Below are 24,155 nucleotides of genomic sequence, written 5' to 3' on the forward strand. Positions count from 1 at the left end.
TATCTTTAACGTTTAAATCAGCCACTTGATTTCGGAAACGCAACTTTACACAATGCTCTCAAAATTTCGAAAAAGGGTCATCGAAATATCATAAAAAATGTATATTAGAAATACCCCTTCAACCAGTCTGTAAGCAGAAAGGAACCAAGCTACAGCAGCTATTGCTAAATTTAACCGAGCAATTAGTTTTTTTTACAGAGAAACGGATTTGCCAATTTTTGTGCAAACAATGAATTATCTGCAAAGTGCGAGGCAAATTCCTTAAAATTCTCTGAGGAATCTGCCCAAACGTTCTATCATAAAAAATTAAATTTCCTAATTAAAGTTGGCAATATTTGATGTGGCTTGGCTTGTTGGTTTTCTACTGAACGCGGTCTATTCATGCACTTAAATGCAACTATTTGTGCTTAACGGATGTCCGTGTTGCATATTCAAGAAAAGGAAGGCGAGCTGTCTTTTCTGCCCCAAATGTCAAGCGGCTGTGTCCGTGACGACGCCTAACCGCAACTAATCGTGCTTTGCGGATGCCTATGTTGCATATTAAAAAATGAAGGCGCTATTTTACACGGCCACATACAAACTGAATGAACGTCTATGATTCATACTAACTTTGATTCCACAGCCATCCGCTTCAATGTATCCAACGTCAGCGGGGTCGACGTTCCACTTGAAGTAAAGCTCGCGCATCATCTCTTTGACGGGCCCCTCGTCAAAGGCGAGAACGTTGCCCTTTTTGGTCCCGAGGAACTTTTGCGAGCCTCCGACGACTGTCGCCCAATGTCGACGGGCGTCCGTAGCTCGTTGTAGGAAAAACGCCACACACCCCTCGCTCAGCGCATAACCGTGAGCTGAAAGCATCAAAGTCCAGCTCCATTATGTTTTACTATGAAGAATGCCATGGTATTTTTTTTTTCCTTTTTTACATTGGAAATAGATTCCCTCAACTTTAAATTTTTGACTGACTGAATTTAGAACGACTCCGATCTCTTGTCTTCTCAAAGACACGATTTGGTGCGTGGCACAATGGATCGAGTGAATCAAAGAGGTCGGACATAAAATTTTTGACTGAAACTGCAAATTTTGAGGTTTATTTCATCACATTTTAAGTTTTAATATCTGCATCTGTTCTCGAGATAATGACAAGTATCCATTTTTTGTGCACATCTTGTAAAGATAAAGCGCCTCTTTCCGGAAAAGCCGGGTGGAGGTCCGTGAAAGATGCAGAAAAGTACACGAGAAACAGTTAAAGTAATCACCGCAAACCGCGCTTCGATTTCTACATCAGGTCACATATTACAGTCGGAATTTGACTTTTAAAAAAGCTTCAGAAATGAGTGAAAATCTAGGACTTACAACCCTCCCCCCTCCCCCATATCTCGAGGTTCAAAAACGGGTGGATTTGTGCATGGTCTCTCTATCACGGCACACGGCATTCTCCTGATGTTTTAAGGGACATTTTTCTCGGTGCACCATCGTAAATTATTGCTCATTATCGCACATTATCGCACATTATTGCACATTATCGTACATTATTGCAAATTATAGCATATCATTGCACATTATTGAAAAGTATGGAGAAGTTGATGTACCATTTTCGTCGAATGCTCTGCACTCTCCATCATCAGCCATCAAGCCCATATCTCGTAGAACGATCAAGGAGCGCTTTGACAGAATGAAGTTACCACATGCAATCACCGCTGCGTCTATGAGTCCTGCTTCTATTTGCAGTTTCGCCTCGCCCATGAAATGACATAAGGAGCCGTATCCCCCTTGTGCACTGTAGCTGGGACCTGGAACACGCCAAACCCTCGCAATAACAATAAGAACAATGAAGATGTTGCATGTGTGAGGGATTTGCGGTTTGACCATTGATTCTTACGTAAAAGTTCGCGAGAAACACGGTGGTGTCACTGGTTTTCTCTGAAATCAACTCCCAAGCTCAAAAAAAGCTCTCAAAGTGAGGCCAAAATGGAGGGGATATCCCACCCTACCCTGAGAGTCCACCTCTACATCAAAACAAACTCTCCATGTAAAGATAGAGAGCAAATACATTGACAGGGCTGCCACTTTATTTGGGGACTCCAAAACTGAAAACACGGCATCACCGCTAATGTATTTGCTCCCTACCTTTGCATGGAGAGTTTGTCTTGATGTAGAGGTGGACTCTCAGGGTAAGGTGGGATATCCCTTCCATTTTGGCCTCACTTTGAGAGCTTTTTTTGAGCTTGGAAGATGATTTCAGAGAAAACCAGTGGCACCATCGTGTTTCTCGCGAACTTTTACAAAAGAATCAATGGTCAAATCGCAAATTCCTCACACATTCAACATCTCCATTTCCGATTCAGAAGCCTGATTGTCATAACTTTGGTCCGAATATTCATAATCGTTTTTTAAGCAGCGTTTTTATTTTGAGAAGTCCTTATATCGTCGCTTCCTTCACGGAGAAACGTAACTACTTTCCAATGTTACGAATTTTCCCCTCAGTAATTGCATTTTAATTAGGAGAATATTGGACATTTCCGATCGAAAATTTTGCTGATTTTTCTGCTAATCACATAAGAAAGTTAGACAGATTTTGGATACAAATTGCACAGTTTTTGTAGAAAAAATGAAATCGTTTGAGTCAATTATGCGACCTTGGGTGGAGTTGCGTTCCTTGCGTCTGGGATATGACAATATGGTTCACACCGTGGTTGGGGAAAGTTTGAGAAAACATTGAACAAAGCATCGTAAAATAGATGCAACATAGATTGCTAACCTGAAGTATACAGTATTTTAACTCTATTAATGAATCCTTACGAGAGATTAAAATAATCTGCTGCTTCAAAAAGTACAGTATATAAAAAAATGGTTTCTCCAAGCTTTGTAAAATAATTGAAGGTAGGCTTGCATGCACACCTACCTTTAAGTTCGTCAAAATTATAGAGTTTTTTTTTCTAAAGCATTTACGGTTTTCTAGTTTTTCAGCCAAATTATTTCGTCACTTTTAACCAAAATTAAAACTAATAAAAAGGAGTTAACCAAGGTGGTACGTTTCTTTATGTTCTACTTCCCGTACTAACACAAACTTTTTGTTACGCTTTCTTACCGTGCAGTTTTGGAACAAACCTTGTAAATCCATAGCGAACGAAAGTCTATTTGCAGAGAAACACCGAGCGATGCCAACCAGTGCCCTCTGAGTTTGAGCTTTTGGTATGCTCATTTCGAACTCGCTGAAGTCATACAGGCAATAAACGGCAGTTCGTGTGCCTGCTAACGACTTCGGATTCACTCCTGTAGGAATCAAAAACATTATTTTGAGCTCAGGGTAATAAACATAAATTTTGTAAAATACGTAAATACTTGCTATAGATTTCGGATTTTTCGACCTTTCTCCCTCTTTCCGACGCTTTTGGGTTGTAGGTCTTTATCCTTAAGCATATTAATGGCGTAAGGTTCTCCTTAACCCCTCCCCCTCTTCTAGAGCGTTCCGTTTTTTAAGGACAGCTTTTACACAAGTTTATAAAGCGGTGCATTATTCATTTAGCGGGGGAAAATTCAATGATGATCGTGTAACGAAGAGATTAGATCTAATATTTTATCCACTGATATCTTCACTCTAATTCGTAAAATTAATTCTAAAAAGTCGACCAAATCAGTGTAGGGGCGTGCTAAGGCGTTTGACTAACCTGCATCGATGATAGCCTCAATGCTTGTTTCCAAGGCTTTCTTTGTTACAGGCTCCATGGTAGCGGGTAAACTGAAAGGGACTTTGAAAAATAAAGCATCGAATTCCTCGTGAGAAATAGCTTTACCACAATGCCCAGGCAGATCAGTTTCTGGAAATCAATAAATTAATTGCACATGTTAAATACCAAACTAGAAGAACATGTACGTATACATACCTCTAGTGTTTTTTTTTTTTTTTTTTTTTTTTTGTAAAATTCATATTTTACTTTTTTACGAATTCATTCGCGTTAACGACCTTTTGACGAAGTTTATGTAGGAAAAATGAATTTATGGCGAGTAGTCCTGTACCTCATAGATTTCCATCATAAATTTTTTATGTTCAAAGGATCCATCAAAGTGCATTTCTGGAAACATCAACCTCTTACATCTTTTCGCACGTAGCAATGGTGAAAACAAAAAAGGCTGTTTTCGAAATTCACACTCATTTTCTATAATCAAGCGAATATTACTTGATACACTGTCCGTCAAATTTTCAGAGATAATTGAAGGTTTGTTTGGGAAAAACCTGCTTTGCGAATCTTTAGTAACTTTAAAACAACATCGACTCAACATCAAACATTTTTCCTCTTTTGGCGACTCCTATGGTCGTTCTGTGTGAAGCAGATTTTGTAGAATCAGGTTATTGGTGAAACTTGAAGCTACTTACTTGTTGCCCATTTTCGATCATCTTCCGTAACGAGATGTGCTTTTTTGAATAGAGCATCCTCGAACTGAGGAATATTCTTGCACTCTGGAAATGTTCCAGCAACTCCAGATATAACAACATCGACCCCCATTTTTCACAGCCTTGAAGTTCGGTCCGACAACAGAAACCTAAAGAGGAAAGAAGTGGAAAAAGAGTTGGGTTTACTGCGAGGTTTCATTGATAGATTTTGACGTAATAATGCACGGTTTTTACTTGATTGGGTATACTCCGTTCCATTTTGGAGCCTTCCTGCCTACGTGACAATTTGTGCACCGCCTTGCAAAACCAAAAACATTCCTGGTCACTGGCCGAGGAACCAAAAATGCCACTGCCTTTGTTCTTCTTGATCAGTTGTGGAGACTTTCACGACAGATGCTTCTCTCTTCTTCAAGTATCGACATAAACTTTTCAAGTCCTCAGAGTATTGCTATTTTTACCTCAGAATGAGTCCCAGAAATGAATTCTAAAATGAATCGTCTAAAATATCCAAAATCGAAGAGTTTTAACGAATTTTGACTGTTGCAACCGATTTTGAGAGTCCCTGGCAAAATTAAAACGTGTTTAAAGGCTTCAATTCCAGGTTCTTTTTGAAAGATATTCCTTTTAAAATTTTACCCTGAACCTAATATTGAGGGAAAATGAATTACTGTCTACGTAATTAGACGCATTTCTGCTAAACGAAATGAATCGCTAATTTTAGTTCCTTTTGAGGATGTTAGAGTCCCGAATAGCGCGTTCTGTCAAACGAAACTAAGCGCCATGGAGGAACATTGTGAGTACAGGAGAGAAAATATAGCTCCACTATCTCCCCTAAATACTTACTCTGTGCGAAGCAGAAAAATGTTTTCTCTCCCGAGCAACTAGTTAATTCTTAGGAGCGGATACATTCCTCTCTTATGCACCAACTAGTTGATCGAAAGAGAAAACATTTCTCTCGAAAACAACTTCTCAATGCAGAGGAGAGAGATGTGCCGATTCAAAGAACCAGTGGCGTGGCGTGCTTTGCGATGTATCGATTGTTATGCCATTTAAACCTATGGTAAAGAATCGATTATTAACGTGTTCGCTGCGAACACCCTGATTATCGATCATTTTACATAGGTTTAAATGGCATAACAATCGATATATCGCGAAGCACGCCACGCCACTGCAAAGAACGCCGAACTGGGTTTGCCTTTCGTGTGAAATACATTGATTGAGCCTTAGGCTACTAAAGATTTCAGTTGATTTTTCTCAACAAATCATAACTGATTTTAACATATTTCTATTGTGTACCTTCGTACTGTATGCTCAGAGGTAAATTTAGACTTTCCTACCGTTCAGTGCACTTTTTAAAAGAATATAAGCATCTTGTAGAGAACCTCGTCTTTAAGTTCTAAGAAAAGTTCAACGCATTGCCTCATTATGGATTCAAAAATTTCCGCACGTGGGTCAATGACCCCGGTACTCTCAGTTTTGATTATTGATGGCTCGATTGAATGAAGATTAGGTTTAGCGAGTTGACTGGTTCGTCAGTATGATTCATGTATACAATGATATATAGATGCATAGCTGCTTATGGCGAGATTGGTTCATTTCCGCTTGATAGCAAATCATATGTAGATTACCTCCATGTAGAACAAACTGTTCATTTCATTTTTCTGTCTCACCCCGTATCCCTCGGCTTTCAAACCGTTAATGAACGCTCGATTTATTGCCGCAATCTTCGCAATTTTGACAGGCTGAACGATAGATAATGAATAAAAAGAAGTCATGCAGTGGGAGGTGCCAGGGCTAAAAAGTTGTACCTACATTCAATTTATTTAAAACGTCCAATTTCGAGCATTCAGTTACGCGTACTCTACGCTGCAGCACAGTAAAAGCACACATTATAAAATATTTAAGAGCTTTAAAAATCATTAAATTGGACACGGAACTATACCTCAATATTTACAAAACACTCATTGTATTTTCCTTTAATACATATTTTTTTCATCAATATAAATAAGAATAATCCATGCAGAGTGGTCAAACGTTTCAAAATCATGAGTTGAAAAACGCTGACTCCGCGAGTTTAAATGTTTGAGCCAAACACACAGCGGAGCGGCGCGCGGGCGGGTGTGCTATCAGCGCGCACTAGCGCCTACAAACCTAACAGGGATACTTCACGCATTGCGCAATGCGTGAAGTATCCCTCTTAGGTTTGTAGGCGCCAATGAGCATGTCGCGCTGGTCGCCCTCGTCCTTCGCACGCCGCGCCGCGGCGTGCCACGGCGCTTCGAGCAATTATTTTGCAACAAAGTTGTTGCACATTATAATACGAAATTGAAGGGACTCCAAGACTAGAAATAGAATAGTTTAAGAATGACAGGTATCCTTCAAGTGTGCGGAGCTTTCCTCGCAAAATAAATCAAGATGCTTCAGCACAAAAAGAGAGCGGTAGTCCGATAACTCACCAAGTCCTAGCATCCGTAATTAATAATGTTTAGCATATTTTTTTTATTCCATTATAGAGAAAAGTGACTACATTTAGGCGGAAATATTCTTGAGTATCGCATATCAAGAAGATTTTATTTTGAATTTTAAATCAAGAATAAAACAGCTGAATGAAAGCGGGTTTTTGCTTATTATAAGTTACTTTTCTTTTTACAGAGGCACCCTTTCTTCTTCAAACGAGCATTATTTTTTTAATTGATTCATAGGGAAATCTTCTCAGCGGTAAATTTGAGCATATTTCTGCTTGAATCAAGTCACTTTTTCCTGTAATGAAGTTGTAAACTTATGCTAAACGTTATTGAATACAAATGCTAGGATTTAATAAGCTTTTTGACTACCGCTCTATTTGTGTCGTCGTCACTAGATTTAATTTGCGAAGGAACTTCGTGCTTTTGAAAGATGCCATCGATCATGGTCATGGTGCACGTTGGAGTACTTCCAATCTCGTATGATATGTGGAACACCTGGCGAAATAGTAGCTCGAGGCGCCGCGGCACGCCGACGCCGCGCCGTCGCCAAATTATCGTACACAGGAAAAATCTAAGAGCGTTTAGCTGCGGCAAATCAAGAGGTTTATCCGGCTCAGGTGTCACAAGATGGGATTTTCTTGAAAGATAATTAATTCCTCTTGCACCAAAGAGGTGTAGAGAGTTTAAGTGAATTTTCCCCCATGGAATTGACGCCCCCTCCCCCTTTTTAACCAAAAATCTCAATTATATATTTTTCCTTGTTTGCCCAAACGAACAAACAAACAAAGAAAAACAAGCAAACCTTCATTCTTTCATGACGTTTTATACAAAATTTTCATTCAAAAACGTCGTGGGCAATTGCCGTTTGTACTTACAAATGGACCAATTAACTTTGGGTCTCAATTGGTAGGTGGACCAAAACTCCCCCGCCGAAAAAACAAGTGGACATAAACTACCAGAAATAACAGGTGCGCGGACAAAAAATCGTTGACGAAATGTCCTAAAAAGGAAGAACGCCGTAAGAGCCTTCAGACTTTGCTCGATTTTTTTTACAATTAAAAATTTCCAAGAAAACTTAAACATATTTTTTTTCCAGTTTTTCCAGCGCATTTTCATCTAAAATATTTTTAAATTTCAAGGGAAAATGTGGATAAATTTCTTCCAAAATAAACAATTTCTAAAAAAACTTGGCAAAAATCTACTGCTAATACAACGTTTTTCCTTAGTGCGGCAGTATTCTTGGAGATTAGTTGCAACCGGTTTTGTTCAATGGACCACTGAACAGGGCATACGAAATTAACCATTTTATTGCAGTTAGCTCATCAATTTTTAGCGTAGAACACGATGAATACATTAGAAATATTCGAGCTTAGCTCATGAGTCAAGAAATGACGGTGTTAATTAAGTATAGCATGATCTTGTCTCGAGCGGAAAGTTTGAATCTACATTTGAAAATGTAAACTATGAACGTTTATATCCTGTTAGCGTGTGTGATACGTGTTTTGAGTGAAATTCTAAGAGATGAAAATGTGATGTAATGTTTAATGTTTATATTGTCTAGGGTGCTAGGTCATTTTTCCTAAATTTTTTTTTCCTACATCAGGTTTTCCTAATACTTTTTTCCTACTCGTTTTTTGTCCCATTACAGTAAGTCCTACGAGTGAGATGTCCCACTGGCATTTTTCCTAAGGATGTTTGTCCTAATAATCCAATAATAATTTTGAAACGTAAACATGAGTAGAGTAGAGGAAAATTTTTCAGAAAGAGTAAAGTTTTCTCAGCGAGCCGAATACAAGCGCGTGAACAGGAGACATCACAAGCTGAACCCCTATACTCTCAATATAAGGAGGAGGATGAAGCTCCACTACTTACGGGCATGCGGCCACAACTTTAACTTGTGAGGTACCTTTGTTGTTTTTTTACTTTCTCGATCCCCTAGTTTTAAAATTGAATTTAGGACAAATGCCCCTAGGAAAAAAGCCATTAGGACATCTCACTCGTAGGACTAACTGTGATGGGACAAAAAACGAGTGGGAAAAAGGTATTAGGAAAAATTGCAGTAGGAAAAAATGTTTTAGGAAAAATGACTTGCCACCACTGTCTAGTGGTGTATTATGTATCAAAGGAGAGCAAATTTCTACATTTTAGCAACGCAAGTTTGGACCCAAAAATATACACGGAAAATTACAAAATTTTGTTGGCTTTTTTCAAAACTACATTTTTAAGCTAAAATTTTTAATTTATTATGACTACGGATGTGTCTTTTGTGTCTGTTTTTAGAGTTAAAATGTTTGATGAGATTTGCCATCTCTTTGGAATTCATATTTATGCAACTTACTTCCCTCATCAACGTCTTTGGTGCCAACAAAAAAAGAAAAGTTTAGGAGATAACACCACACAAAGAGTACTGGTGTTAATGACTATTTTTTGTGAGTATTGAACAAACCTGAACTTTATACTGCCAGAACAGCGTCCCAAAAACGTGATGAGTGTATAGTTTTGCGATCACAAAAAGGAGGGAAAAATCCAGTGATCATTACAAAATTAAGATGAAAATTAGAAAAAAGGGAGGAGAAATGTGGAAGAAAGAAGATATTGGTAAGTAAGATACACCAGCTTCATGCTGTGCTTACCTAGGTTGCAACTAGTAGATCTGATAGCACTTGAAACTTAAATTATGACTTAAAATAAACTAAAACTCTCATTCACGGGTTTAAGGAGAATAATAACAAGAGCTCGCACATTCACTGGTACACTTAAACATTTTTTTTTTCATGAACCTCAGCTAGTAAGATGTAATTTCATACTCAGATATCTCAAACCAAAACATGTTTCAAAGATTTTTCTTATGTTTCCATTTTAATAAAATTTTAGCCGCAACGACTCCAAAGTATCTTGCACTCGTTGGATCAAACAAGTTTTAAAATTTACGTAATAAACGCGAATTAGACGCACAAATTTTAACAAGTTTGATGCGAAAGGAGCTGTGCGATTAAGCAGCCTCTAGCGGATTTAAAATTCAAACGAAGTGGTGCACAAAAACTCGCATTGTTTGGCAGAGCTTCGGGAAATTTGAGACCCACCTCATTCCTGACATACAGAGTGTTTTAAAAGTTACGCTCCTCTCAAAGAGAGCAGAGCGTATGTTGTAATGTTGAAAAATTTGCCGATGTCATTGACCGGTCGCTGACCCACTTGAAACAAATTTCGATCGCATTAGACGAACGTGATGTATTCTATGCAATCAAACTATGGTTTGTCAAACTAAGCTTTCGATTTGTCACACCGAGTATTTGCTTCATGAGATCGGACATTTCGCTAATGAAAAATGTTCGGTCACGCGAATCGAACTTTTTATCCAAAAAACCGTTACTTCGCTTTGAAGAACTGAATAGTTTGAGCGATCTGAAACACCAAAAGTTTGGCTCTTACAATTGGACTTTTTTTAGTGCGGGTGAAAATTCAAATGTGGGAAAATGTCAATACTGACCGTGCATTGATGTCACTGGCAAAAATTCAGGTAAATGTTCAAATAACTTGCAAGGTTAATAATGACCGCCCCCTGACGAATGTGTAATGGTTTTCGGTCAATATTGGCTCAAATTTTAAAGAAAGAGGCAAACCTAAAAACGCATTGCATAATTAGATAAAGCTTAATGTCAGACACTTAAAATTTAAAATATCTTTTTAATAATTGCTACGCGCCTCTATATCCAAATTAATCCACTAGCACAGGACTCTTCAGGGATTGTTAGTATGTTTCCATCGGCACACGGTGAATTGAGTCAATCAGAGAGGTCGAACATGAAATTTTTGACTGAAACTGCAAGTTTTGATGTTTATTTCGTCGCATTTTGAATTTTAAGGGGTGCCTCTAGAAGAAAAGTTCACTAGGAAACCATTTTTAGAACTTCAAAGTGTTGTATAAATGGAGTTATCAGCATTTAAAGTTCCCAAATTTTGTCCGACCTCTCCTATTGACTCGATCCACCGTGCGGCGTTATATTGTTTAAGTCCCCAGCCTCCCGAAATTGAGTTGTTGGTTTCTAATTCACGTTGACTAATATCTTGATTTCGAATGTCAGGAATAAAGATAAGATCTGCGTGACGGACATTGAAATACGATTTAATGTACATATTAAATCGAAGTTACTGTCATACATAATGTCCCCAATTTAAAATATCATTAACTTCTTTTATCATCACGGTAAGAAAGTTGCGTATTTTTGGGTGGCCATGCTGAACACGAGTATTAGAGTGACAAAAGTCTCACCAACTAGGACGGTTTGGAATTTTATTTTGAAGGTTTTTAGCATCATATTTGCTTGAGCTCCTAGGGCCTTCTTTACTTTACTCCTAGCACGTATAATCTATCAATGGTGACCATGCGCGATTGAATGTGCCTCGGTTTTCCATGGACTATTTTATTGCACACTCAACTTCATCGCTAGCAATTGTCAAATTATGAAAAATTTAGGATCCAACATCGGCTGACATCGCTTGGCTGTTGAAAATATCGGCAAGCCAATCCATAATATAGCATTTCCCGAAATCATCGCCCATTGACCTCGATGGCCAAAACTTCCGACCACAGTCAACAATGGCTCGCCAATTATGTACATCTCCTTGTTCCCGATTATTGCAGTGAATCGTGTATACGAATGAGGTTTTGAGTTAATGTCATAGTTGGAACTGAGCAAAAATCGATTCTTTGTTTTCCATTATTTGTAAATTCTTCAATTTTCTTTTCAAATTGGTCAAAAATAAATCTACAGGTTTTAAGAGGACATCATGATTAATGAAACATTACTACATCTGGTTGCCATATTACTTTAGGAATGGAAATGGAAAAATATAGATAACATCTATAATCTTTTCCCTAAAAATATAGATAACATCTATAATCTTTTCCCTAAAAATGTGGTTTTGTCAAGATCAATTGAAAATTTGAGGTAAGATTAAGAGTTCGATGTTCCATGAAAAGGAGGGGGGAGTGGGTGTTTTAATTCATTATGAATCCATTTAAGTCGATGCAAAATACTTTTGTGTTTTATTATAAGAATCGTGGTAATCCAATTCCTCTGTCGAAAAAATTACACTAACCTTACACTTCTTCAGAGTCAAATGATCAGTTTATTTCTGAATCCGATTTTGATCAGGAGTGCGTTTTGAAGTTCAATCTTTCTTCGATTGGCTTTTTGAATTCATTAGTACGTAGTAAATGTTTTACTGCATGTTCAAACAAATTAATGCAAATGAACGACCCACTTAAAACTTTAAAAAAACGACGAAAATAAAACTTTATGTAATTGACCAAAATTTCCGTGGAAATATAATTGGAAAGCGGATTTGCACCTTCTACTGAATGAATGGCGCGTTCCGCTATATTGCGAACTGTCATCGGATCTGTTTATCGTACTCAGCAGGGCGAAGAGCCAATGATCGTTCACTATTGTGACCTTGAGACATTACTACAAGTCATTGAAAATACACAGTTACACGAGTTGCTCCAATTAGAGCTCTAATTGGAGCCAAGCTCACATCCTGAAAATTAGCGCCAAAAATAGAAGTCATCAGCCGTTGCTCAGATGCCGTAATTGGACGTATCCCTGCTAAAAAGAATCGAAGAAGAGTAGGAGAGAAGGAGTGTGCTCGTTAGTTGAGGACCGTTATAATGAATGGGGATTATAAAGCACCAATGACGTCAGCAGCGACACCAGGTTCGACGAGCTTAACGATGCCGCATTAACTCATGAGCCCTGTCCACAACGATCTTGTCACATGCCCATGGCTTATGGCTGCTGCATATTTTGGCAATTAGGTCCGTTTGATTTAACGTCAAATCCCAATCTCCAATTTCTAAAAAAGGAATCTGGTCCACTTTCATATTGTTTTTTTTTTATGCAGCTTCCCAGAACACACTCCAGATTCCCACCCGCATCTAGCTCCTTATCAGATTGATCTGTTCCATCCGTTTAAGTGATAAAGCCAATCGATCAAGCGAAAATTACATTTAAAGCAATCAAACAAGTCGCTTTACTCTATATAGCGCACAATTTTTGAGATCTCCTGATGGAGGGGTGCTGCAGACCTCAACATTGTTTCAAAAAGTAACCTCCACCTTGTGACACATTGTTGGATAAATTATAAAAAATACGATTTTTGTTTCAAATTTTAGGTCAACTTCTTAATTTCTTATAAAATGGCAAATAAAAGACGGTGGATATTTTTAAGTATTTTAAGGGGTTCTCACTATGAATTTGCCGAGTTTTCAGTAATCTAGGTTGGAGCCGTCGAAGGACATCATAATTTTGGAAGCTATGCATTGTTATGCAAAAGCATCCCAAAATTATATCATAGTCAAAATATGTGCATCAAAGATGGCACCGTTTGAATTGCGGTGTTTTCAACACTTTTTCTCTCATCAGGGGTTTCTCTCATCCGTTTTGGAGTGCGCGTGTCATGGCCCCCGTAGAAGACTGACCGCAAGTGGTCAAAACCAAAAATTGACCAAATCCACTTCAACTGCTGGGTCGAATGAAAAAGAGCCGTGACCACCGAATTTAAATGACATGCAAACTTTTTGGTTTCAAGCGGCACTTGGAATGCATTCATACCGGGTGTCCAAAAAGTCTTTAACTCCCCCTTCCTCTGATATTTAACGCATGCAAATATCAAAATGATTGATCATTTGGCAATAGCTGATATGGCTTGGTTAACGCGGTCCATTTGTGAGAAAGGCATTTTAATTTAAAGTATTCATCGACGATTATCCTGTTTCTCTGGGGCACATTGTTAATAGAAAAGAAAAAATTTAGCCCAAACTGGCAGATGGTTTTTTGTGATTAAGGTACCTATCCTCAAACTAGGTTCAAATTGGTCATTTTGAAATTATTCTAAGTTTTGCTCAGGCAGTCAAAAAAGGCTGCAAACCTCTTAGATATAAAGTACTTTAGTACAAATATAGTAAAACCTCAATAGGTGTAAGTGCTTCCGGGATTAAATTGTTCAAAATATTATTGATCTACACCAAAAGTGAACTTCATTTAGAAATTAAAAACTACAATTTCTGGCCCAGGTCAGAAACAACGTATGTACCATTTGTTTCCCTAAGTCCATACGTATTTTTACGGATGAGCCAGAAATAGTTCCTACATGCAAATTGAAGTTCAAATGATTCAGAGCACCCATTTCAAGTTCACCAAGTTCATATCAAGGCGGGAAGCCCTGCTAAAATCACCGGTGGAGAATATTGATCGGGCTATCATCTCCAGAAATCGCCCAAGATTTTAAAGAGTTTGCACTTTATTGTCTTGTTTTCTTCAATTTTCTAAACGACACAAGTGCTATTTTGAAAATAGAGACATTTTTACCTACAATTAACGATGGCGCGAGAGAAATAATAGTAGCTATCTTCGGTTCGGGTCAAAAACATTTCATTACATCATCATTCCACCGATATATCACGAAAAGGAGGGGGACTCATAAGAAAATGTTGACCTAAGGTGCGCCCTTTGATAGTGTACTAAATTTCATTTTGACTCGTGCGTGCACTCCGGAGACAAGAGAAAGAGACCCTCTACTGGCCTCTTGGCGGCAGGTGAAAGCTTTCACTTTCGGGGATTCAACATTTCCTCATGGACAATGGAGATGTTGCATGTGTGAGGGATTTGCGATTTGACCATTGATTCTTGTGTAAAAGTTCGCGAGAAAAACGATGGTCCCACTGGTTTTCTCTGAAATCATCTCCCAAGCTCAAAAAAAGCTCTCAAAATGAGGCCAAAATGGAGGGGATATCCCACGCTATCCTGAGAGTCCACCTCTACATCAAGACAAACTCTCCATGCGATGATAGGGAGCAAATACATTAGCAGTGATGCCGCGTTGTCAGTTTTGGAGTCCCCAAATAAATTGGCAGCCCTGTCAATGTATTTGCTCCCTTTCTTTGCATGGAGCGTTTGTCTTGATGTAGAGATGGACTCTCAGGATAAGGTGGGATATTCCCTCCATTTTGGTCTCACTTTGAAAGCTTTTTTTGAGCTTGAGAGATGATTTCAGAGAAAACCAGTGGCACCATCGCCTTACACATGCAACATCTCCATTATAAGGGGGCAACAGTTATCACACTTTTTATGGCTGTTGACCTACCTACCAGGTGAATGATGAGCTTCGGGTTACGGCATGAGCCACACCAATTTCCCAAACTTTGGTTTGTTTGCAAAACGAAACTCCCAATACTTTGTTAATCATCGACCTAGTAGGTATGACAACGGTTGAATGCTGAAGTCCCGAGGGTGAAATCTTCCGTCATTTCCAAGATACCAGTGGAGGGTATCTTGTCTTTGGTACATTCAAAAGTTGGAGAAGAAGTCAAAGACTTTTTGGACACCTTATAGGCCGAATCGTCTGTCGATAGCAATGACTTTTTTAAATTCGCCTTTGAATATTTTCCACTCATGTTCCGATCCAAATTACCATAAAAAGAATAGAGTGCGCGTGCTTTCTTCAAACACGCGCTTGTGCTCATGAGCTCATGATTGAGAGTCCCCCTTGCGAGTCATTCATTACGCGACCAAACCTTTGACGAGCCTAGCCATGGTCAGAGAACAGAAGTGTAATTGTAGAATTTGGAGACAGCAATTTCATCCTTTGATACTAGTTATTTGGTGACTATTTATCTTTTAAAACACGTTGCTGAGCAAATTGATCAAAATAACACGAACATCGTGCAATTAAAAGTCAATTATCTTGAAACTTGTAAAATATGGGCTGACAATCTTTTCCACACTAAGTACATTTGTTATAATTTTTCCGATTATCGTTGCCGCACAAAATCTTTTTCGCACGAATAATTTTCTGTATTACATGACAACATCAAGAAAAGTATGAAGCATATTTAAGAAAAATGAGTGAACGACGAACAAAAAGAAGTAAGAGGGAACATGGTTGCATGGTTGCTGCCCAGCTGCTGTACGATGTTGGCGGATGTTTGAGATCTGATTTAGTGCGGCAACGATATTCGGAAAAATTACCACAAATGTACTTTGTGCGGGAAAAATATTCTGCCAAAATATGCCATGAGACTGTAAGTCGCAATATGCAATGAAGCTCTTGCAGGCTTCAGGATTTGCTAAGAAAATACTTTTCTTTCAGTGAAATTTTGCGAGCAAAACGATGGTAGCCACGGGTGTCCTGTGAAAAAAACTTTCAAGCTCAAAAACAGCGCTCAAAGTCTCCCCCGGCTATGCCAAGAGTTTGCATTTATTTCCTGTCAAACTGCAGTTGCAGAGGCAGCTATTAAATACATTAGCAGCGTTTCTTTAGGTGAGCTTTGCAGATACTAATAACTATATATTTTGGAAAAGCCGTTTGTGTGATTATCTTAGAAGGTTCCCTTGCAACACGTAAAAACAAGGCAACGTCGCAAATTGAGGTAGGTAGGTATTTTTCTAACACCATTAATGATAAAAAAATGTGTTCCCTCAATATGCATTTTAGTGTAAATGACATCAAGTCTTTTTGTCAGCGACAAAGTTTCGGGTGCCTTCAGTCGCTATTAAATGTTTTACGCAGGAATCTGTGCGTGACGTTGAACTTTGAATGGCGTAGAAAGGCGTTTAAAGAGAATAGAGTTAGATTATGCGTAGTATCCGTAAGACTGTACGTAGTGAGAAAAGTTATCAGTCAATTTACATACATTACTGCGCCTTCATTTTCATCTAATACTGTGCAATACCTCTGTGCCGCAATAGTTGCTCAGAGCGCCTTCAACAAAATCGCTCAAACTTGATAGTTGAGGATCACATGTACCGCTAAAATTACACTCTAGAGCGTGTGTGATTGCACATTTTGTCATAACCGACTGTGGGATACAAAAAAGTTCATTCCTCTATTTGCAACTTTGCAATTTTTTTTTAATTTCTTCCTTTTGTGGATAAACCAAAACGAGCAATTTAATGTGAAAGCAAATAAATAGTCTGCAATCTTTTTTCGAAATAAGAAGAAGTATGTTAGGAACATGGTATGGAGCAAAAGTGTAACGAAAATGTATAGCCTTTAAATTGAAAAAGCGGCAATATAAACTGGCTGAGTGTTAATATTAGTTCATATAATTTTAAATAACTTAATAATCAACTTTGGCAAATATGCCTGCTATTTGGTATCAATCTAACTTCCAAGTAAAGAAAAGGATGCATCTCTAGATGTTTACTCGTTGATTGCAAATTGAATAAACTCGCTGGAAAGAAAAGACAACAATTCAGTATTTATTTCTCTTTGAATAATAATCAATTTAGAAAAATCGTTTAAAATTAAATCTCAGTTACATGTGAAAATGCTATGCATTTACAAAATTATGTCTGAATATACATAAATGTATCGCTAAGTGTAAGACATGAGGGCGAAAATCTAATGGTGCCTATCTTGGGCCCATTTTACGTTTTTCAGCGAAGAGTTTTGATCCATTAAAAGGAAGTTTTCGTAACGCGCATTGGCTCATTTGCATGGTTAAAAGGAACTGTGTATCTATGAATTAAATCAAAAGGATCTATGTACATAGAATTTCACTTCATTCATTTTTAGTAGTTATATTTTGCATAATTGAATCCAGTTGTCTGTTATTGCGGTCATGATTGAGAAAGTAATTTGCATCCCCAAGAAAATTGTGCCTCCTCTGCAATCAAGGATATAGTCCGTACATGTGAAAGCATTTCTTTGTAGTTGTCACAGTCGATTTTGACCAATTGAGCATTTTTTGAAATCTGTTGAAAGAACCATGAAAATGTCAGAGCAAGATCAAAAAAGAGAATAAAATAAATTTGAGGATATGGCATGATACACACATGATAATTAACGATAAAATGTCATTAGGGCCAGTATAATAAAAAAGGTTGCACTTGATTTGAGCATGGTCATGCATAAAAGTGGCCCAAATTAGCTTTTATTTCCATGTCTGTCGGGGGAAAATTATCCTGATCTGTTTTATTTTATTTGTTTATTCATATTTATGTATGTATAAATCTAAATCGATGGAATCGGAACTGATTATGACTTAGTCGTAGAGGAAGACACAAAAAGTTACACAAATCACCTTCATTTTATATTAATATGCATATTAATTGCTTATAGACCATTGTACATAGGCAACTCTCTGTCTAACCTATTTATGCACGTGTCAAATCACCGAGATCATCATGGGCATAGGCAAAAATTGATCTGATTGTTCTTGTAAAATTTAAATTTTATACATTTTTGCGATTATCCTCTTCCTACAATTAAAGGTCATTTCATTTATTATGCTTTCCGTAAAACGCAAAAATATGAATTTCAATTGTCTTCAACAATTTTCGACTTACCTCTTCTACATCGTCAGTGGTTAGCCTGCAGAATTTACTGACTTCAATTAAAATTAAACTACTTTCTGGACAGATATTGCAATTTGAGAGGCTCCTAGCAAACTGCAAACTCCTAAGAATGGTCTGGAGCGACCTCATGACAAATGTTTTGTTGAACTCATTTGGTAGAAGGTGCAGGGCTGTTTCAATTCGCTTCGTGCCGTTTATGTCTGGCGACTGGTCCAAACGTTCCTAAAATCGAGGGGAAAAAATGGGATAATTTTGGTATGTGGCAACTTGGCTAGTAAAAGAAAACATTCACGGAAAAAATTAAATAGCTACTTTGACAATTCAATTGCTAAATAACAGTGACTGCAACGTCTCAATGCAGATTTTGCAACAAAAAAATGCTACTGTAACCACTATTGTAAGCTAATTAAACCATGGGGATGGTTAAAATAGCATTTTTGTGTTGTAAAATCTACATTGAAATATTGCAGTCACTTTTTTTGCAATTGAATGGTTAAATCAGCAATTTAATTTTTTCCGTGTTACCATGACGTGCATCAAAATTTGGAATTATTTTTTTTATTTTACCGTGCGTTTGTTATGACATGTCCTGAACTTAAAATTTGACGATACCGTATCCGTCCAAAAATTACGAATTCTTTTTATCTCGTAATTATCCTCTGAACAAAAAGTGTAGTAAGTAGTCAAATCATGAAATCTTGAGTTAATAATTTACATGTCTATTTTCTTATGCACTAAAGACACTTTAACATTAAGTACTGGGAAGTGTTGATTTCAGTCCGATCAAACTAACATATTTTTTTCTAGAGTGCACGTATAAAGTTCTGCATAGTATTTTCTGCAGTATCGACGATCAATTTAAAGCATCGTTGTTCGACTTCAACAAGCGGCACCAGTTTTCTTACCTTTTGAATAAGGCCGAAAAGAGACTTAATCAGGCAAACTTCCAAAGATTCATCAAGAGGTAACAGAGAGCACATCTTCTTTGGAACTCCCTGTAGAATAAAGAGGGAAACTGCTTGGCAAGAGTTGGTCAAAAGATTTGCTAGAAGCGTTGCCACACCTCCGCTCCAGGTCTCACTGACAATCGTGTAGGGACCTTCACTTTGAATTTTCTTGATGGACTGTGAACACAGAAAAACAATGCATTGAGAAAAATGACCCAATTTATTATTTAATTTGATCAGCCATAATAGTTAGCTCATTCACAATTACACAGTTTTTCTGAAAAGTTTCGGCAAATTCACCTGAATGATTTCAAATAAAAGTATCAAACATTTTGACGAAATATTTTCGTTTGTTCTATTGTAACAAAAAAAAAACAAAAAAAAAAAACAAAAAAAAAACAAAAATTGGAGTTTTTAAATCATCAGCATTCCTACAGTCTTATAGGCGCTAATATGCGTTTCACGCCAATTGACCGACTGCACTGCGTTTGGCGCAGTGCGAGAAGTATTCATGCAGTCTTGTGGCCGTTAGTGCGAATTTTACGCCGACTGCACTGTTTGGTGCAATACGCGAAGTATTCCTGAAGTCTTGCAGGCGCTAATATACGTTCAACGCCGCGCCGCCGGCCGCACCGTGTTCGGCGTGATTATTTGAAGTCGCGTTAGAATTATCGCGGCATCGAATAATAGAGCTTAAAAGGCCTGTGTTGTGTTTTAACACCGTGTGAACGTTCCAGCGTTGCCTTCTTTCTCCAAATTTAATATTTTTTTCGAGAAAAGTTAGGAAAGTTCTTGATACTCACGACCATTATTCACTTCATTTATCATCAGGGGGAGGAGATATCGATGACTTGGCAACAAACTAACCTAAACTAGCGTTAACAAAAAATGCGTTAATTTTCCAACCGTTTCCTGTTTTGTTAAACATTTAGCTTCAATTAATTTCATTTTAACACATTCCTTTGCACATACCCATTCCAGACAAGCTGTTTCGTGAAAATATCATGCACTATGTTATTGGCGCGTATACGTAGTATACCGCCTTTGCGATCGTTTCGAACCCTGCTCGATACAATAACCGAGTCCCTTAGTTCCTTACCGAAAAGTGACTACCGCGAACTTCTGAGATTTTCCAAAGCGTGTAAAAAGTTTATTTATCCGTCAATAATTATGATTTAAAGTTGTTTCTCATTCTTGGGCTCGCTAGTTTATGTGCAGTGAATACCAAGAGTCTACGTTACTTGGTTTTTTTAAAAAAAGCCTAAGAGTACGACGCGCTGATTTAAAATATGCATATATAAGCGGAAGCAAGCGAACTGATTCGAGGATGGCTGACCAGTTCGGCACTCCTTGAATGAGAATTTCACTCACTCCGTTTTGTTCAAAACGTTGCACTATGGTCCCAATTCACTTTTCAGTGATCAAAAATCATAGCGGCTCTCCGTTTGAGTATAAATACATTTAAGATATGTTTTCCTCATGATTTTGATGCGCTGAATCCGAATTTGACCTCCGTTTTTCCCTTAAAAATCATTTGCAAAAGTTACTGTCATTTTTTCACATAAATCACAAACTGCCATACGGTTGGCTTATTATACTTGCTTAGATTGGATGAAAACCATGCGTTCATTGCACATACATGTACAGTTCATGCAAAATTAAGGAAGTTTTAATTTTTTGACAACCCCCCCCCCCCCCCCAATTTATTTATTTATTTATTTTTTTTTTTTTTTTTTTTTTTTTTAAGGATAACTAAACTGAAAAAATTGAAATAGATATAAAATTCATTCATATTTTAAAATAATGCTTCAGAGAAGACTTTTCTTTATGTCGATTTGCCGGGACACGCAAATCGGGTACATAACAATGTTGAAGAGCGGGGGGTGCAATATTGTCCCGTTAAGGAAAATTCAATCAACAATGGATAAATATTCGGGGAGTAAGGAATTTTACATCAATAGGTACTTTCTTGGATGGCAAAGAGCATTTTTAAAGATAAAACTGCGGAACGGAAAACTTTTCAAAAAATCTCAAAAAGTAGGGGGAACCAAATTTTTGTCGAAACGGTCAACCTCAAAAAGATTCATAGAAGCTACATAATGGCGTCTCTGTAGATGCAAAATTGCTTAGCACGTGTTAAGGCTGCAATTACAGGTGTTTTTCAGGGCAAAAAATTGAGTTTTTCTGGGGCAAACACGTAGTCACGTAAAAAATTCAAATTTGGTCGAAAAAGCAGGCGGAGGCAATTATTTTTGGTTCGGTTGCCTTCCTAAGGATCTGTAGAAACGACTTAAAAGTGTCTCTGGAGGTGCCAAATGTCTCAGAATATTTTTCGAGGCCCTAGAGAAAATATTACCTCGCAGCGAGCTCGCAGACAGCTCGCAGCATATTTTGGACCTCGCGGTTAGGAAACTCCTCGCAGTTAGGTGATGACCTTGTCAAGACCTCGCAGTGAGGAAGTCGGTTAGGCATGGACCTCGCCGCGAGGTGCTGACAGCTCACGGCGAGGACCTCGCCTCGCCGATAGGTTAGGAGACCTCGCCGATAGGTGAGAGCACCTCGCAGATAGGTGAGAGGACCTCGCAGTTAGGTTGGCTCCTATCCACTGGGTGAGAGTCCTCACAGTAGGTATATTAGCCAGCAGGTAACCTGACCACAGAGGTAAACACAGGTTCAGAGCCTCATTAAAAATTAAGGATCAATTGCAGCATCTAATATATACTGATAAAAATGTTAAAAAAGTTTTTGAATTTGAAAGAAAAATTGTATTTAATTCAAAAGCACATTCCTTGGCTCAAAACAATGTGGGTCAGTGAACTGAAATTGTTCTGTATACCAAAAAAGTGCCTTAAAATTAAACACAATTTTTTATTTATTTATTTTTTTTTTTTTTTTAGGAAAAAAAAAATGCAATCAAAACTTTTTTAACCTTTTTTTTCCGTGAATCCTCTCACAAATGTTCTTATCTATTTTAGCATGCCAAAAAATAAGAATAATCTGTACCTTCTTTGCACATGGTCTTCCAAAATGTTCCACACTATGAGGCATTCTTCGCTCCTTGCAAGAATAGACAAATTCCAAGAATTCAAGGATCAGGTAGTGATTTTTAGAAAAATTGCATCGTCACTGGCCTATAAAATTAAAAAAATAATCATCATTCACCAAGGTCACACTCAAAATGAATTGTAAAAATTTCTGAATTTTGATAGTTATAAGTGAATATTTCAAGTTAAACTGACCGATTCTTTTCATTAATTTTAAGCGAGAGCTTTTCCTTCAGCATATCAATCACACATAATGTGCTGTTCCTTCTCCTTCAAGCAGGAAAATACTCATTGGAGGGAGGAATTTCCTTCAAATTTACAATGTCTAATCACTCTAGAACTGTACTCTTTGCATCAACTTTATAGTGAAGGTAAGTGGGCATTTTAAAAGCCCAAATTTAGCATGTCAGCCCTTGCAGTTAAGTCAGTAAGTATACGCATTTTCCTTACTGCTTCTTGATTATGGTCTGATGTTGCAGAACTTTTCAAAGTACTATCCATGAAAATTCAGAGGACAACCAGTTGGTGACCACATACTTTTTCATTTGTTTACATTTTTTCATTTATATTCTTATTTAAGTTCAGTGGATAAAATTAAAACATAAATTACAACTGGAAACCAAGAGGTATGTAAAAAAAATTAAAAATGTTAATCACCTTACAAGACTTACTCTGTTCCTTTCTTTTCATGTTGACTCCTATTCTTTTCATGCAACTTTGGCAGGGAACAGTAGGACAGGGTCGCATATTTGGCCTGATCATTGCTAGAACTTCGGATGGTCCTAACAAATCCTTCAACTTCTGCAGTTCAGTGTCTGGAATCAACATATCAGAGTGAACGAGTGATCCTTTAGATAAATGAAAAGTTTCCTATTTTTTCCATATTTTAACACGCATATCAATTGCATATTCATTCAAGTGAATGTGAGGAAAAACAGCTGAAAATTTTCATCCCCCAGACTGAAAAGACGCAGCCACTTACTTTCTACGAGCAGGTCTATGCTGAGAGAAATTTCACGAAATTGCCACATTGGTATGCAGTTAAATCTAGTTTTGCCATGAAATTTATCCTCACATGCAGAGACTATTTGCAGTAGGTAATTATTCTCACACATACAGAGACAACCATCAGCTCGACATGGCCATCATTGCCCTGATAACTCAAGAGACCGTAGATGCATACTCAATTAAAATTCATAAGTGCACACAATCCCTCCATGAGAAAGGAGATAGTAGGTACCTAGAAACAGCAGGGTGAGCTATCCTTACTTCTCCTGGAGCAAAATCCTCCCTACTTATTTTGAAATTGTCATGCCTCAAGGAGAAAAATTCTATTACTTACAGTGCACACTTGTTGTTAGTCCGAAAATGATTCCTCCTCCGTCTCTTCACACATTCCAAAAGGACACATATTAAAGTCTAATTCCAAAGTAGATTTCCACAGGTTTTCATCCAATAATCACTGATAAACTAAGTTAGAGGAAAATAAAAAATGCAGCTGCATAACAACTTCCAACGCAGATTTTCGCATGTTTTCACTGTTATCACTGTTTTCACTCACATATCATTAACATCATCTCAATTTTGTTCTCCCAGTGATCAACTGGAGAGAACTTTCCTTTCACTCTGGGCTATTTAATCAATGTAAAATCTCGAAAAATCTCGATCGCTAGTGAGATTCTCCTCTGTTCTCTTGTAAAAAATCGCTTGAAAAAGCGATTTTTTGTATGTGTGAGTGCGCTCCCATAAGATCTGATGTAACCGCTTATTGTATTAGTGTGTATTTTACAGGGGTTTTTCGAGACTACCGATAGTCGCTGTTCGATACGTCGATACGTCGATTCAATTCTAAACCTACCAACCCTTTCCTACAAAATACCCTGTTCCTTCTGAGTTTCCTTAACTTTGCCTTCTTTAACTCCGTTTCTAAATAAACTGTATTA

At 37.7% G+C, this 24,155-nt stretch overlaps 2 protein-coding genes across 2 annotated transcripts in view; both read right to left on the reverse strand.

The window, feature by feature from the left end:
• Positions 1 to 561: 561 nt before the first annotated feature.
• Positions 562 to 4,505, reverse strand: LOC109030330 (fatty acid synthase). Its single transcript, XM_072304718.1, has 5 exons — positions 4,376 to 4,505; positions 3,669 to 3,818; positions 3,109 to 3,273; positions 1,590 to 1,790; positions 562 to 848 (listed from the first exon to the last, which is right to left on the reverse strand). Exons 1-5 carry the CDS (start codon positions 4,503 to 4,505, stop codon positions 562 to 564), a joined length of 933 nt encoding a protein of 310 aa, XP_072160819.1.
• A 12,373-nt stretch (positions 4,506 to 16,878) lies between these two features.
• LOC109030416 (fatty acid synthase) overlaps positions 16,879 to 24,155 on the reverse strand; it is a 57,804-nt gene continuing 50,527 nt past the window's right edge. The window contains exons 31-33 of the mRNA XM_072303945.1: positions 19,127 to 19,345; positions 18,213 to 18,443; positions 16,879 to 17,618 (exon numbers count right to left, since the gene is read on the reverse strand). Coding sequence (XP_072160046.1) covers positions 17,484 to 17,618; positions 18,213 to 18,443; positions 19,127 to 19,345 — 585 coding nt within the window. The 3' untranslated portion in view covers positions 16,879 to 17,483. The remainder of the gene's footprint in view (positions 17,619 to 18,212; positions 18,444 to 19,126; positions 19,346 to 24,155) is intronic.

This window comes from Bemisia tabaci, chromosome 9, assembly GCF_918797505.1.
Source record: "Bemisia tabaci chromosome 9, PGI_BMITA_v3".
Lineage (NCBI taxonomy): Eukaryota > Metazoa > Arthropoda > Insecta > Hemiptera > Aleyrodidae > Bemisia > Bemisia tabaci.

Excerpts from the sequence above, each read along its gene's own strand:
- LOC109030330 (XM_072304718.1), bottom strand. The coding sequence starts at position 4,505 with ATGGGGGTCGATGTTGTTATATCTGGAGTTGCTGGAACATTTCCAGAG. Across the intron at positions 1,791-3,108 it reads GTTCGCTATGGATTTACAAG|GTCCCAGCTACAGTGCACAA; the intron begins GTTTGTTCCAAA and ends GGCGTGTTCCAG. Across the intron at positions 849-1,589 it reads CAGAGCATTCGACGAAAATG|CTCACGGTTATGCGCTGAGC; the intron begins GTACATCAACTT and ends TGATGCTTTCAG.